This window comes from Syngnathus typhle, linkage group LG2, assembly GCF_033458585.1.
Source record: "Syngnathus typhle isolate RoL2023-S1 ecotype Sweden linkage group LG2, RoL_Styp_1.0, whole genome shotgun sequence".
Classification (NCBI taxonomy): Eukaryota; Metazoa; Chordata; class Actinopteri; order Syngnathiformes; family Syngnathidae; genus Syngnathus; species Syngnathus typhle.
Genome location: NC_083739.1, coordinates 13,965,173 through 13,982,068, shown reverse-complemented (window position 1 = coordinate 13,982,068; position 16,896 = coordinate 13,965,173). Strand labels below are relative to the sequence as shown.

General features: G+C 44.2%; 1 protein-coding gene across 3 annotated transcripts in view; it reads left to right on the top strand.

Moving 5' to 3' along the window:
* The window catches only part of LOC133170215 (myelin transcription factor 1-like), a 67,243-nt gene that overhangs the window by 38,600 nt on the left and 11,747 nt on the right, over positions 1 to 16,896 (top strand). For all 3 annotated transcript variants that reach the window (XM_061302950.1, XM_061302968.1, XM_061302959.1), the window contains exons 4-12: positions 4,311 to 4,417; positions 8,108 to 8,162; positions 9,425 to 9,455; positions 10,321 to 10,383; positions 11,136 to 11,497; positions 11,785 to 12,828; positions 14,227 to 14,361; positions 15,176 to 15,266; positions 15,474 to 15,587. In XM_061302950.1, the coding sequence (XP_061158934.1) occupies positions 4,311 to 4,417; positions 8,108 to 8,162; positions 9,425 to 9,455; positions 10,321 to 10,383; positions 11,136 to 11,497; positions 11,785 to 12,828; positions 14,227 to 14,361; positions 15,176 to 15,266; positions 15,474 to 15,587 (2,002 nt within the window). The remainder of the gene's footprint in view (positions 1 to 4,310; positions 4,418 to 8,107; positions 8,163 to 9,424; positions 9,456 to 10,320; positions 10,384 to 11,135; positions 11,498 to 11,784; positions 12,829 to 14,226; positions 14,362 to 15,175; positions 15,267 to 15,473; positions 15,588 to 16,896) is intronic.

Genomic DNA, 16,896 nt, shown 5'->3' with positions numbered 1-16,896 from the left:
ATTCAAACTTTCTCAAATTTGAATTGTGCAACGGGAACTATAGGCGCGTTTTAATAACACTATGCGGGACACATCGCAACTATGGCGCATCTTTCTACTTGGAGTGGATACTTCGGCAGCGTGGTTTGTGTGTCTGTGTCACCGTTTAAGTGCGTGTGTGTGCGTGCGTGTGTGTTTTCACGATAGTACTTGGACTCCACTAATGCTCTTCTAACGAACGGTGTCCTGCACTTGAGGTGTTTGTTCCTCTCTGTCCTCTAGCTTCACCTTTTACCTTTTCCACGAATAGTGCATCCGATAACTATACGCCACATCGCCGCAAAAAAACCCGAATATAATATGCTACCCATATTTGTATATTAGCCGTATTTGTGTCGTTCAAACTGCAAAGTGTGCGATCTGATGTGTGGAGTTTGGGATTAAATGCTTGCGGTTATTACGGTGCGAGAGATGGATGGATGGACGGAACGATGGAGCGTGTTAAAGAGGGAGGGGTTGGCCATTTGATCCTCTGCAGCACAAAAAAAAACCAAAAAGAAAACGGCGATGCTCTTTTCAAATGTCAGCTGTCTTTAATGGTGCGCACATTTATCCCTCGAAAAAGTCCAGATTAAAAAAATAACCACCTCTGTTTGGTAGACGCGCTGCATATTCTGTCGTGATTTTTATTTTCTTTAACGAGTGTTGTCGGATTCTCAGCCCGCGGTGCAGAATGTGGACTTGCGTTTATGTCTTTTTTTTCCCCCTTTTCTCACAATTTTCTCCTTCTCGTTGGTTTGCTTTGCTTACACGGCCGCGTAATGTGTGTTTGTGCGTGTGTGCGGAACTCGGTCTGTCAATGCACCTGCGTCCTAAAATGGAGGAAAGAGATGAGGGATGATTATGATGAAGATGATGATGATGAAGAAGCGTACTATTTTCCAGCCTATGTATCTTTGTAGTTGGCTATACACACGACTGTATTACGAATAAATATTTTATTTATTTTGCTGTTATTTAGTGTGCTTAGCATTCGTCAAGGTTATAGCAGGGTAGCATGTGGAGGGAACTCACTTTACTTAAGTCATCCAAGTATCCACATTTGAAAACTTTATTCGTTCATTCAAGGCTTGTAGTGCAGTTTTTGCAAGTGTTTTAATGTGCAATCTGTTTGGAGACATTTCAGTTGAAAAAAGTCAAAAAGGCATGCAGGGTCCCCTAGAATTGACTTGACTATTTTCCTGTTGTTTTCCTCTGCTTTCTTTTTGCTATCAAATGTAGCCTAGTTTTAAAGGATTACAGAATTAGGTTATTGGTGCCTTATGTTGTCACTGGAGACTATAGCGCTCGTATGCAACTCAGGCCAAGCTCACCTCTGTGCTTTTAGTTACCTTAATGGCAAACCTTTCCATTTATTAGCAACTGAATAGCCCGTGGCGGGGACAGCAGGTGCCGGAGGAGAGAGTGTAATAAACATGTTGGAGGAGCAGCTGGGGCCAAATTGCACCCTCGTCATTCAAAGCCTATCAGAAATCTCAGCTATACAAGCAAAGGTCAGGGTCCTGCAGGCTTTCAATGGAGAGCAAGCATTTCCAATGACAGGCTGGGAAATAATGAATTTCATGCCCTGTGTTGGAAAGGGGGGGGGGGGGGCGAAAGGAAATTTGATTAGAAAAAATGCAAAACATACAATCTTGTGACAGAAATCTGCGCTGAGCACTGCCGCTGTTTTATTTGATAAGCAGGAGCAAGACATTGGGTGTTCCTGAGATGCTGAGGTCGTGGTGGCCCTCGGGGGAAGCTTCCCCAAAAGCTGCTTCTTTGCTCTCCTCCATCGCTTTCTGTCCCATAACTGCCGGGACCTGCAGGCATCTTTCCGGATACCAGCCTTTTAACTGCTCTCTGTCGACAAAACTTAACCTCCAACTCACAGTGAGGACCTTAAAAAACACAAAAAGTATTCACATGTGGCTCTCTTTTTCCCTGTGCTTTTTTTTTTTAACCTTTCCTCAACCACAACTTTTGATTTGTGATTCCCCCTCTGCTTGGTCGACCTTCTAATCACATTGTATTGTGACTAAATCCTTCTTTACGGGAGCAGGAGTGTACAGCTGGCTTGGCCCAGTATGTACACTTAATACTGTTACAGTCAGACCATTCGGGTATTTAATCTAACTAGATTTAGGGCTCTTTGCTCCATTGTCCCAATACACTAAGTACTACCCGAGCATAAACTTTGTGTTGAGGAAATAAATTCAAACAAAACTCTACATTTTCAACAATAATAATGCCCGGTTTTGATTGACTTTGATTTTCAATTATTTTTCATTATCGTGGTTGCACCTGTTTCTATTATTTAGCCTCCTCGTGACCGAAAACAAACAAACTAGAATACTCGAATCAATACTGAGCATTATTATCATGATTAAAAATATTTGACGCATCTTTTGAGTCGGATTTCATTAGATTATGTAGTTGCACCAGATTAATTCTCATGAGTGGATATATTTGTAAAAGGGGAATGAAAAGAATGACAAGCTTTAAGATAAAGCATCTTTTCTGTATAGGATTAGATTTGTTTCAATCCATTCATTCACTGTTCATCGAAGCGTCCCTCACTTCCTCCCACATCCTTCTGATTAAACAAGACAACCCCAGCGAACGACTAATTGTCTCATGCACCTCCAACTTTTACTGTGAAATAACGAGCTGTGAGTCTTTAAGGTGCAAAGAAGCAGGATAGCATCAAATAAGGTGTGTGTTAAATATATATCTATATATGTATATGTACTATATACACCTCAGATGAAAGTATAGAAAAGCCAATTTATCTGCCTTTTTAGGATTAAATGTGGAATTTGATCGAGCGAGATCAAGAGCTTAGCAGTAGAAGGAACATTTGCTCAGCACTCAACTCGGAGAAGCGCAACTTCCACCTGAGGCGAAAAATAAAGTGCCCTAAAATGCTGTTATACGCTTTGCTTTTGGGAAGCACTCTCAGCTCCTCGGCCTCCCATTTAACAATACGGGACAGATGCTCATTTCACTTTACTTTAAAAGAAGTGCAAGGGAGGGGGGGGGGGGTGATCCTAAGGGAGACTGAAGCGTTTTCATGGATGTTCGTGTGCAGACAGCTGAGACAGAGATGCCAACCAGCACTATTGCTGTTGTCATCACTTTTGTGTCAAAGGGGGGGGGGGGGGGCAAAAGTTGATAAACAAGCATTTTGTGGAGTGCTGGCCGGGTGTTGGTGAGTTTTGCATGTAATAGACAAAGTCGGGATGAGAGCACAGGAGGGAGGGGCGGGGTCAGGACCTCTCGGTTCTTCTCCTGTTCGATTTTGGTTTGCACTTTCTGTGGACTATGGCGTCATGTACAGGGCGATAAGTGACAGTAACACGGTCAAAAAATAAGTCAGGTGTAGTAACAACTTTTTAAATTAAGCAATTCAGTTAAGTATTTGAAGTTTTGCTTTTCTGCATTTCACAGCAAAGAAATAACCTACTGGCTTTGTTGTTGCCATAAATATAATTTGTTTATTTTTAAAGGGTGTTCTAACTTAAATCACTTTTTAGCCCCGTAAAAATATTTATTTATTTGTTTGAATAGGGACAATGGACATGAATGAACGTCAATATGAAAACAAAGGTGAATATGACGGATTATAGCTACAAAGTTAGTTTTCATCTGTAGTCCGCTGGCAGGTCATTAAAAAGAAAAAATTAAGTTTTCTTTTTAATGTATATGACTGACCCATCAGTTGTGTGTTGTCCCATTTAACATACATTGGTGGATTAACTGCTCATGCCCAAAGTGATTTGTAGCATACTAGTTGAGAGTGCTTCTTTATTCATCAAATCTGGTTTTACCTTACCTCACCGTTGCAAATTAATCAACAAGACATGTGTTACAATAAGAAGAATCTAGTTGAAGTTTCTCTTGGTTGATCGGGGCAATGAAGTGAAGAGCTATTACCTAATGAAAAAAGGGGAGGAGAAAAGATTTATGGATGATTCATTATTTACTGACCATTCATCTCTTGCACACCCCTCCCCCTTTCTCTTATACATGTGCACTGAAAAGCTGCATCAAAATGCACAAATTCTATTAGTAGACTGACAGAGTCCCCAGCTGGGGCACTTAAATGTGTGTGTGTGTGTGTGTGTGTGTGTTGTTGTTCCTCGGACATAAAGCAAGCTTGAGTAGCATCACCCCACCCCCTTGAGCCTGTACAACGCCACCCCTCCTCAAACCAGCCCACTGGTATGGATCATGTCAAATATCTTGTTTTTCTATCTCAACCTCCTTCTTTCCTCTCGTCCTCACTCTAGAAAATGAGTTTCGTGGCGAGCTGGTGAACCAGCGGTGGACGCGAGGCGAGAGGACCAGCAGCCGCTGTCAGGCCTCCCTGAGACTGCAGAGCCGTCGACCAATCATGGTGAGTGACAAGGCCCTGCAGCATCCCCCCAACAACTCCCCCCCTTGACACACACCACACCCACCACCACTCAGAGTTGCCCGCACACTCCACCAACCACTTCATTCTGCTTCCTGGGCATTTCCTAACTCAGCAGGGATATCAAGAAAGGAGAGGTTGTGTGTGTGTGTGTGGGGGGGGGGGGGGGGGGGGGGCAGATGATGGCAGGTGGAAAACATAATCAAACAGCACATCAAATATCCTCAGCTCTCACGATTCAGCTTAGCTCAGTTTAGTTAAGCTCAGCGCTTTGCATCTGCTGAGTTAACTTCTAGCTACAGCGTTTTTTTTTTATTATTATACTGAAACACAATGGAAAAAAAGGACTCAAAAGGATGGCCTTGAGCTCTTCATACTTGATATCAGCAGAAACGAAAATTCCCTCCATAGCTCCCGACCTAACTTTACTGTGCTCCCAACTTGTGATGGTTTTGAGGTTATTTCATCATGCAGAAAACAGCTGCTCTCTTTTTATTTTCTCACCCAGTGCATCACAACGAAGGGCAAGGCGACACACAACAAAGAGATGGAGGGGCTGAGGGGGGAGAATGAAAGAGAGATGAGTGGGGGGTAGTAAGGACAGGGAGGAGGAGGGGAAGGGGGACTAGGCCTTTTCCCCCATGGGCCCAGTAAAAGTAGTTTCACCCCCCCCCCAATGGCTTAGGTTCACCTAAGAAGATGACGTTTATTGATTTGGTTTGATTTCTGCTGCTTGGGGGCGGTGGGGGGCTCAGGAGAAAGGGAGAGAGTTGTAACTCGCTACTCTTATCATCCCTTCTGTATGGCGCCTGTCATTAGAACTAAAGAGAAGAAGGTGTGGTTAAATCTTACACACCATCAGATTTAACAAAACAAGAAAAATCACCAACCTCCAAACTGAAAAGATTTTTTTTTTTTTGCTTCTACCAACTTAATGTCTCACATAAACGGATGAATACAAACGTGTTGTATTAGTTTTCGGTATGACACATTTCCTACCCCTCTTTGTAATTACAGAAATATAAACCATATTCATTCCTGCATTTCATTTCACTTTCCATGATTAGGATGTGAGAAATCACTTAGTGCCTCGTAATTATGCATATGTGGCTCATTAGGAGACCCCACTTAGGTTAGTAATTTGGCTCCTTGGGTAATTAAGGGCGACTAGTTTGGACTTAGTGGAGGTCTATGACGAGAGCAAGACGTGCTCAACCCTCCTCCTGCCGCTCTCCTGCTCTGTCCCGTGTGAATTACGACAGTGAAAAACCATAAAGGGGCTTACCATGTACCAATTCAACATGGAGGCCACCCGACGTGGTCAGCCCGGCCGCGAGAAGTGTGAAGCACCTCTCTAACTGGCAGCTGGTGCCCGCAAGTCATTCTTGGTGATGTCAGTCTCCAGTCATCAGTTGTCATAACTCCTTGCACCCCCCCCCCCCTCTTGTAAACCTAAAAATTAATGAAAGCGTCATTAATTTGAGCCAAGAGACGAAGGGTGACCTTCTCTCTGAAGTCATTGCCCTCAGCGAAACATTTACATAGAGCTGTCACAGTGTCGAGCAAAGCCTCCCCTACACCAAAAGCATCACACATAAAAAAAAAAAAAGTAATTGAGAATGTACAACACAGCCTGGAGGGATAAGCTGTGAATTCCACCTTGTACTTTTATTCTTCATCCTCCGCCACCATTCCACATTACATTTCACAGTTGTTGAAGTCAGTACAGTTTGTGCTGCGGGTGTCACATATTTTACGCTCGGACTCAATCTTCTCTCCTTATTCCCCTCCTACTCTCTTTTTATGCATGAGATTTGGATAATTCCGTGCACAAAGTCTGAGGGGTCGCGCTTTGGAGACAACAAGGTAAAAAAGTTTGAACGTACATTAGAAGCGGCCCCTTTCAAAGAGATTATGAAAATCAGGTGAAGGGCCGCCTTGCTGCATTTAGATCCACTCACTGTGACTTTGTGCACATACAAATTTAATGAGTTGGAATTGAGAAAAGGGACAGGAAGAAGAGAACAACTCGGATGCGCTTACCAATTTAAATGTGCGTAGCTATGGTTACGCAAACATGAAAGCGGTTTGCGCCCTTTCCTGATGACTGATCAGTATGAGCAGGAGAAAAGTGGGTGGGGTGGGGGGTGGGTTGGAAAAATAGATGACAATTTTTCTCAATTTACTTACACACGTGTGCTCTTGAAAAACAAGCATGTTCAGACAAAGACCTTCTGATACACTCATTTAATTAAATCAATAGCATTGTTTACATCTATACCCGTCCACCTACTTTGCTCTGGTCCATATACTGTTCAATTCATCTGCTTTTAAACTCCATTACCAAGGCCGGAAAATTGATTGGGTGCATACACCGACCTCGCCCATTTGGAGACACTCCATGATGCACTCTTATCATCCACTCAGCTCCCTCGTTGCAAGTGGGCTACTAAAAGAGGCGACTACTTTCTCCAGGCAGGGTACAAAGCTGCGGCTTGTTGCACAACTTCAGCACTGACAGCACCTGATCGGTGGCGGGCCGCACACAGGAAGGGAGGGACTTTTTTTTTCTGTCTGCACCTGTACCTCCGGCCTGACACGAAAGGCTCATGAATGGAGCAGGGGGACGGGGGCCCTTATGGACAACAACAGCATGCTTCATCTTCTTCTCATCCCTCTTTCTCGCCTTCTTTTCATAAGTAGTCTATGAGCAGGAAAGGGTCTTTGCCAAAAAACAGAGAGGGGGAAAAGGGGCAAAACCACTAGGAGAAACAGGGCCTTGTGTTCGAATCCTACTGCGGTGATGCCAGCTTGATGATCGAGCGAACACAAAGCAGTTAAGTGGCCGGGCAAGGAGGGGCTTAGGGTGTGCTGCGCGGGGAGCTTTAGAGGAGATAGCAAGAAGGAGAGAAAAGAGAAGGGGGAAACCTGTGCTAAAATAAATTCAAGTAATCAAAGCTAAAAGCTCCATTGTGACTAAAAAGCATCTGATAGCTTTAGAGTGCAATACTAAGGAGGTGTGGACCTTTGTGAATGTGTGTGTGTGTGCGTGCGTGCGTGTGTGTGTGCGTGTGTGTGCGTGTGTGTGTGTGCGTGTGTGATGGAGCCGCGTTAACACCTGCTCTTTTGTGGCTTAAAAGCCGAGTTAGGACTAAGCAATGCTCAGTGTTTCCTACACACTTGCACACATGCACACACACACAATTTTGCGTCATAGAAGTGCAGCTTTTTCAAGGCTGTGGGATTTTTGCCTCATTATAAGTCTTTGGGTTTTTGAAAAGCGCTCTACAAATTTAATGAATTATTACTATTATTATTATTATTATTATTATTATTATGACATTCAAAGTTACGATTGCGTCCTCTCACTAATGTGCAGCCAGCCAGGGTATTTTGTCTCCTATGTAATTCATGCACAATCTTGTTCACCATTGGAAATTACAGGTGATCATAATGGAGGGTGTGGAAAGGGAGGGATTTTTTAAATTAGCTAGTGCACCCACTCCGAAAACCCACACTTGTCTCTCTACTTATACATCCGCAGCTCCCCCATAAGCCCCCCCCTCAGTTCCCCACTACGATTTCCCAAAATTATTGCTTCTGTCATTATTTCTGCAATATTTATTGAGAAATAATTTATTCTTGTCCTCTCGCTCCCTCCCTCTCTCTCAGATGAGTGTAGAAACTGATGACAAGCGAACTCGCACTCGGTCCAAGGGAATCAGAGGTGAGCATCATTTCTCTTGTTGTTTTTAACAGTGTAAAATTTACAGATATGGGTAAGTGTAAAAATTAGCATGAAGGAAAAAACATAAAGAACCCTATTTTCTTTGTCAAGTCAAGTCAAGTCAAGTTTATTTGTATAGCCCTAAATCACAAGCAGTCTCAAAGGGCTTCACATAGACAGAAATTGACAATTATTCTCAAAGCATCCCCCTGATCTTAAGCTCAGCTTTCTAGCACAAGTCTAGCACAATCATATGGTTGGAGTTTTCTTTCTTTTGGTATGTTCGTAGATGGTAGAAAGGGGCGTTTGCGCCGTTGTGGGAGTGAACACTGCCGACTTAATTCAGCGCAGGAGAGGTGTTGCTAGCAAACCTCCACTTGCAGATGCTCGGGACCATCACATCCACCGCACATACTGTATCAGCAGAGCACAGATTTGTTTTTAGTTCGTACAGACCAAATAAATAATAAAATAATAATAACTATAGTTCCGTATCGAATGCACTTAATTGCATTTTTGCCGAGAGTAACGAGAAAGGTTTACTGCTTTTAGATGTTTACAAGCACCGTGGCTGAGCTGCAGTTGAGATTCATCGCTACTGAATGATGAAAGAAGGAGAAACTCAGAGGCTTCATACACACACATACACGCAGACACACATGTCACACTTATGGTGTCTCTGTGTAAATTGATACATACAGTATGTGGGGTATTTTTGACATGTGATTAATGCATGAGATATTGGAGCCCTGGCTCAAATCTCCGGGGTTGTATTGTTTTCTTATTTGCACCAAATGAAAATAGAATATTTTTCCAAACTCATTCTGTTGCCCAACTCCCAATCGATGGCGACAGTCATGTGTGCTGATGGGCAGCACTTTTTGATTTGTCTTTTCAAGGCAATTACTTAAAGGTGACCCTGAAAATAGTTTTTTAAAATTGTTGTTGTTATTCTGCTCTGAATTTAACTTCCATCAAAATTGCAAAGACTATTGCTGATGTCTGCATAGGATTGTCACACTCGTGTTTTCCCCCCCGTTTGTTTGTACTAAATGGTTTTTTTTTATGCTCGCCTATGTCAGACACAGTATGTATGCGAAGTGAAGAGTGTGTAGGTGCTTCCCTCAGAAGTGTGGAAGCCTCATGTGGAAGCCTCATGTGGAAGCATGTGCATTTGTTATTTATTGATCTGAATTTCTTTTAGCTGCACTAATTTTGGAACACTAACTCATGATTGTCGCCCCCCCTCCCAATTCTTTCAGTTCCTAATGAGCATGCAGGACAAGAGCTGAGGTAAGCAAACATCTTCATATTTATTTTTCCCAAAGTTGTTTTATGGGTATAGAGACTAACTGCTTCTTTGTTGAAGTGAACCTCCATATTAGTACAGTTTGATTTTTTTGACTTCTTGACTACTTGTCAACATTTGCTCAGTGCCTCAAACTGGCTATTGGTTTTCAACACTTTTGCTATTTCCTACTATGAACAAATATTAAATCCAATGTCTCAACAAAAAGGAGCTGGGACACTGCTCCTCTAGTGGCCCACCACTCATACAGCTCCATGTCCTTCCACCTCTTCCTTCCATCTACATATCTTGTTCACCCCAAACGTTGCTCCGCGCTCGGAATGCCAACAAGAAAGAAAGCACCCGGGCCTCATTATAAATGCAAAGGCAGTTTTTTTTTTTTAAACATGTGAAATTAATAATAAGGATAACTGGAGTAATAAAGGGGAATAGGTGTGATACGTTAATGAGAATTGAAATGAGCCATCCTGAGGGGTCATAGCAACCTGAATCAGAGGTGGGGGGTGTAGAGATAGGAGGGTGGTTGCGTGATGATAGTGATGATGGGGAGTGCAGAGCAAGGGAAATTACAGCAGGTCTTGGGTGATCATTATCGCTCCTGGTAACAGGATATAGGCCGGGCTTGATGTACGACACACAATATTATGTTCTCCCTGCTTGATGCCACCTGCATTCATGCATCATGTGGATACATATCAGCGAACAATTGTGTCTTTGTGCATGTGTGCTTGCTTTGCATGCCTTTGTTTTGTTTTTTAAAAAAGGGGAGTTTCCTTTCATTCTCTTTTTGCTTGATGACTACAATGCACCATGTTTTAAACATGTTTGCCCTCCATCCATCCCATCCAGCTGCCCCACCCCTGGATGCAATGGCTCGGGCCATATCAGTGGGAGATACTCACGACACAGAAGGTAGGGCAGATAACGGAAACTCTGTCTGTCCTTCTTTGTCTGTTTGTCTGTCCTGTATCATCGCTGATCCATCCCATTTTGCTTTCTCGGGAGATTTTTTTTTTTTAAGATGACATCACCAAACCAGATGTGCGAGATAAAAACAAGAGCATCTCTAGAATCAGGACACAAAATTCAGTCAGAAAAAAAAAAAGTAAAAATGTGTTGACCGGTGTTATTTGAGTACGACACCTAGCTTCTGAAGGAGCTTATATAGACTAAATTAGAGTGAAAAAGAGCACAAAGTCTCCAGCAGGTGTGAAAGTGATTTCTTCAGGTTCCATCCAGCTGCGATCCTCTTCATGTGTGACGCTCAGTCTCAAGAGAGCCGCAGAGAGCCGGCAGCTCACTGGCTTGTGATTCCTCTTTATTGTGTCGCCGACATTAGCTATCTGTTTACATGTGTAGTCATCCAGCAGGCAATTTCAAATGCACTTTGTTTATGGATCCGCCTTCAATCTCACTCGTCGTCTCCCAGGTGAGAAAAAGGGGGAGGGGGTGTTTATTGGATTTCACCCTCCGTTGCCTCCCCCGCTGCTCTCTCCATAAGTTGTTCATTAAACGTTTCAGTCAATTGGCTGAGATTGGTTGCCATATATATCTGATAGCCAGTGAGCATGGCGCCCTCCTCAGGCTTCCTACGTGTCCATTCTCCAGCACATCTTCAATCATACGCAATTGTCTTCTCGCTTTGCTTTTGTTTGTCCTGTCAGCATCCTGGGATGCCCCGTAGCCAGAAAGCGGCGGGTTGAGGAGATTGAGGCAGAGCAGGAGCAGGAACAGGAAGCGGAGCGGCCGGCATCCAAGAGGAAGTCCCACCCCCTGAAACTGGCCCTGGACGAGGGCTTCAGTGCAGAAAGTGATGCCAGCAGTGAAGCTGGAGGAGACAGCGAGAGGGATGGCGATAACAGAAGCGAGAACAAGGAGGATGAGGGCGACACGGATGACGCCGCAGAGGAAAAGAAGATTGGGGAACCCCTAACGCACGGACAGACCAACGGACAGGGTATGGACACACCGAGTCGACAACAGGAGGAAGAGGAGCGGGAAGAAGCGGCAAACCAAATGGACTTAGGTTAGTTTACGCGTACATTTACACTTTTGTCAAAATCATGCTCAACCAGGGTTACCCCGCCTCCAGTCTGAGCTCCCATGCAATCCTAATGATGATTAAAAAATAATAATATAATATTTGTCACGTCGGACATTCCTTTTTGAAGCATCACTATGCCCTTTTCAGAAGTATCCCCCCCCATTTGGTCCTCTGTAAAAGCTTCCATTCACCAGTAGTGGCACATTGACAGCATTTATTCGTATCGTATTAAATGAAACTATATTTCACATGCTTGTTTGTTTTCACAGAAGAAGAGTGTGTCATCATTGAGCCTCCTATGTCACCCGAGTGTCAATCTCCTTCTCACATTGCTGAAGAAGTGGCCAACTCTCTCCTGCACCTCGGGCGAGTCCCTGCTACGGGTAATGACAGCGATGCTCCAACTGTGGCCTCCCAGCAGCCTGTTGCTATGGAGACTGAGGGGAATATCACAGTAGCGGTTGAAAAAGTCAACGAGGAGCAGAATGGGGAAACGCCTGAGGCAGAGGAAGACGTAGTAGACAGAGGTCAAGGCATGCAAGAGGAGACGGAAGGGGCAGAGGAGGAATCGGTGGATGACCGAGGCCAGGGTGGAACTCTCGCCAAGGAGGTCCACCGTCAATCGGCAGTAGATGCAGAGGAAGAGACAGCAGAGACAGCACAACAGAAGAAGAACACACCAGAAGAGGAGGAGAAAGATGAGGTGAACCCTAATGTGCCAACTGCTGTCCGCACCATCACCAGCACCACAGCAGCTCAGGGACCACATATCAAGACTGAAGACCACAGGGTTAGTCCTCTGGAGGACTACAACACACATGAAAACTACAGTGTGACGAGGAAAAGTCCGCTCGACAACTATGACTCCCACAAAATACTTGATAACTACAAGGCCTGCCTTCCTCTAAGCTACATCTCCCACATGGCCAGTCCGCTTGAGAACTACTCACCAAATCCCAGAGGTGAAAACTTTCAAATCCACAAAGTCTCACCCTCTGTCTCGCCCGACATTATCGAGGTGCATTCTGACAAGTCGGATGAGAAAGACTTTGATGACGTGGACGGTGACGATGAACACGACGACGACGACAGCCTCTCCCAGCGCTCCACCGTCACAGATGAGTCTGAGATGTTTGACATGACCCGAGGGAACCTGGGCCTCATCGAGCAGGCCATCGCCCTCAAAGCAGAGCAGGTGAAGCCGGCTGGGCCCAGGGAGCTGCTGGGTGTGGCCGATATACAGCACCACAGATACTTCACCATGGAAGATCGGCCCAAGCACCTTGAGGTCATCCGAAAGAGCTACTTCAAAGGTAGGACAGAGTGCACAAAACAAGCAGGGCCTCATCAGCAGGTTGTACTGTATGTGATTGCGATCGAACCTGACTGATCTAAATTTAATGTTTGCATGAATGCATTGTGAACAGACAGCCTACAGTTGTTCTTTTTATTGCTGTGTATCGGGTAATACAAAGTAATACACAGTTACCGGGGCAAAGAGGTGAGAGGGAAGGCTGCGCCGCGGTGGGCGTGGGAGTCACAACCGCCAAGCAGATCCTTTCATTTGCTTAAATAGTGACCATACATTGAGCCAAGCCTCATATTTTGTGTATAAACTAGTGTTCTGACAGAGCAGTGCATCATCCAATGGAAAGGTCCCGTCCCAAATAAATCTCATTGTGTTGCATTAGCCTCATCCTAGCGAGCACTATGCTAACCAGTGCCTAGCTGAGCTTTATTGACTGACCGCTTAACAGTCAGATTTAATCCTCATTAGTCAGCCATACATTCCCAGACATAATGCTCCCGGGCGTCACACTCGTGCACTATCCATGTACTGAGATTCTGGGTGACTTCTTCTATGATTCTTGATCCTGAACTTTTACAATACACATAATCACAAGATTTGTGATACTATACCACCAAGATTGGCTATGTCAGAACCATTATTCAACTGAAGAAAATCCTCAAGAACACCATTAGCATTGTGTTACGTCCCCGCTGAACTCAACACTGTGCGATGAATGCCAAGGCCTGCTTCGGCTCGATAACCTTGCTCTGCTGCAACGAGAGACGAAGACATGAGCAGGGTTAGGTGGCACGTGAGACGGAAAGTCAAGGCTAGGCCCAAGCACAGGTAGCTTGTCTGCGCCTCGTGTATCTCAGTTGGCACGCTGCCCTCTCGTCATGCTCAGCAGTCGTGTTATTACATGCCTGCTAGTGTTGCCCTCTCCTTGGCCTCCCCCTCCCTCCTGTGGTGACGTTCTTGTACTGCTCAACCTTAATTAGGGGATGCTTGTCTCATTAACATTCAATTTGAAGGCCAGTAGAGCATCACACCACTTTCTTCTGTGACGCTTACTTCCAATCGCAAGGAAAGTAAATGATTAGTTGTTAATTGTGTGTGGCATGTTGACACTTGATTAGTTGTGCCGAAAAAGCGTAGCGTGAACCGGCCAAAAATCGAAACATGCTTACTTCATTGAAGGCAATAAAGTGTCCACAAGATAAGCTGAAGAAAAGATGCAGATGGGGCCTTTGCACAGTCAAAACAGAAAATACAGTAGTGTATGTCTGGATTTCACGCTCAGCCAAGCAGACTGTCTGATGGCATTAACTACTTGCTTTTGTCCTCATTTTTCATTCCATCCTCCTTTTTGTTGCGCCGCCCTCTTTTCTCCATCTAACCTCCGCATCATCCATCTATCTAGAGAGTGTTCGTCCAGAGAAGAGGGAGATCAAGTGTCCCACCCCGGGGTGTGACGGGACGGGTCATGTGACTGGCCTTTACCCCCACCATCGTAGCCTGTCAGGCTGCCCTCACAAGGACAGGATCCCCCCTGAAAGTGAGTTTCCTCCGAGATTAAATCAAACATACAAAGAGGGAACGCTCGAAAGCAGTTTAGTGTGATTGGAGGAATACGCAGTGCTGCAGATATGTCAACGTGGGTGATTTGTGATGGGATACTCCTCTGATAATATTAATGAACCATGTGCGGGCATGTAGGGCTAGCCCGCTAGCTACCCCATAAGTAACCAGCATGATTTTGAAAGCTCTCACGTTTGTTATTAAGAATGAATTAAATTCTGAAGCTAATGTGAGCCAAATAGTTGCCATCTGTTCCTCGAGTCACTTTTAAACCGGCCTCTAGTGGCCCCTCTTGTCATTTGCGTGGATGGCCAATCAAAACTTTGCAATGGCGACCAATTGAGCTACAGTAAATTGCGACAATTTAACCGGTTAGCGTCTCTCAAATCAACTGCCAGCGTCTCTCTCCTTGCATTGAACATGGAATTGTGCAAAATAATACAAAAATGTAACAAATGTAACTGTAATTTTATTATATTCTTTCTGTAACTAATGGAATAGAGGAAACAATAATTGTACCCTATTTAAGTAATGCCCATACATGTATTCAGCTAATAATGCCATGTGGCTGTCACCACTCTTGTAGTTATTCTGTTTTAAAAAAAAAAAAATCAGTTCTCTCCTCCGTGCCGTTGTGTGTTATAATATTGCAACACTATTTAAAACTAAAATAATATAACCACCAAATAGTGTTGGAATCCTCCTTCCTCACAAAGTCTCTTGAGTAATACGTCTAGTTGCAGAGACTTGTTTCAAAAAGGCTACGTGTCATTGTGAATATGTTTCTTCAGTTCTGGCCATGCATGAGAATGTGCTGAAGTGTCCAACTCCTGGCTGCACCGGTCAGGGCCATGTTAACAGCAACCGTAACACACACCGCAGGTAAGCATAGATAACAGCACTGCATATATGCTTACATCAGTTATTTTTTTGTTTGACGTAAACAGAGTTTTCCTCCTTTTTGTGATATGCAAGCTCATATATTTAGCAGGACAGCAGTTGTGTCAGTCCACATCAGTATGTTGCAAATTTACGTGGTCAGCATTCTCTTGCTAAACACGAATCTTTCTCCTCCTCCAACCTCTCAAGTCTTTCGGGATGTCCCATTGCAGCGGCGGAGAAGCTGTCCAAGAGCCAAGACAAGCAGCTTTCTCAGCCTGGCTGCGACCTCCTCAAAGGAAGCCCCAATGACAGAGTGCTCAGGTGTGTGGCCAATGACGTCACAACACATCATCAAACTGATCACGCAAATTGATCATTATTTGTCAAATTGCCTGGGAATGTGCTGCTATGGACTTGGTTTTATTTAAATATTTAAATACAAAGCAGTAATGCATTTTTTATATGCATATCTTTGCTGGAGGTAACATTAATTATAGGCAATCACAAGTTTATATGTAAATTAGTAGAGCAGAGCCTAGCTAGCCAATTAATTTGTAACAATATTCCATATAAGAGCTTTTATCAAAACTTTTACTCACCTTTAATTCTGTGGTTTTTAATCCTCATCGTGGCGATTATTTCCAATAATTTGCCTCTCTCTTGTCTGTTACACAACAAAACAAACACGGCGATGAACACATTGTTAAAATACATCCCTGAGTGTTTTCATCCAAACTCTCCGTTCATCTGTTCATCTCGGTGGCAATCGTGACGTCGGTTGCCGGGATCCTCGTGAGCTTAGGACCTGGCTTGTGGATAGTTGGATTCCAGAAACTCTTCAAGCATCCACTCTGGTGGTCCAATCATTAGCGCCACTGTGTTAACACGGACGTCTCTTTCTCACCGTTAATCTCCCCAGCTGCCCAGGCGCCCTCATTATGGCCAAAAGAATGATGATTAGCGCAAATGAGACATCTGTATTATGCTAAGTCCGTGCTCTTCCTCATTGGTATTTTAATTAGTAATGCATTGAAGATGCTAATTATTCAAGCTATAGGGGCATTGTTGGGGGTCACATTAAAGTCGAGTCTTCCCTTGGTGAGAAGACAGCTGAGAGGTGTGCCTTGCACGGAACTGAAGCACTCAACATTCAATCCACGTTCACGTGGAACTCATGTTAATGTACATTTAAGCAAAAAAAAAAGATCAAACCCCCCGTGATAAATGCTTCGATAAAAATGGTCTTGTTAGGCCGTGTCTTTATTTGCATTCTGTATGAGGACTTTTCTGACAGCATCACGACTTCAGGCTACGTCCGGTAGCTTATTATTAATTGGCGTGTGATGGCAGACCACTAGCTTATTATTAATTGGCATGTGATGGCAGACCACATGTGATATTGAATAGAGAGGAGGAGGAACACGGGGGGACTCGGAGATAAAGAGGGGGATGGAGGAAAAGACAGCAAAAAAAGAGGAAGGTGACCCCACCCCAATGCTACCTCCCTCTGTGTTTTGCCACTCCCCCCTTCTGTTTTCTCCTCCTCTTTACTCCCCCCTTCTGCCTCGTTGGGTTCTATCGGTGGATTTACGCCAACAGGTCTGACAAAAGCGCTGGCTCTTTAGGAAAA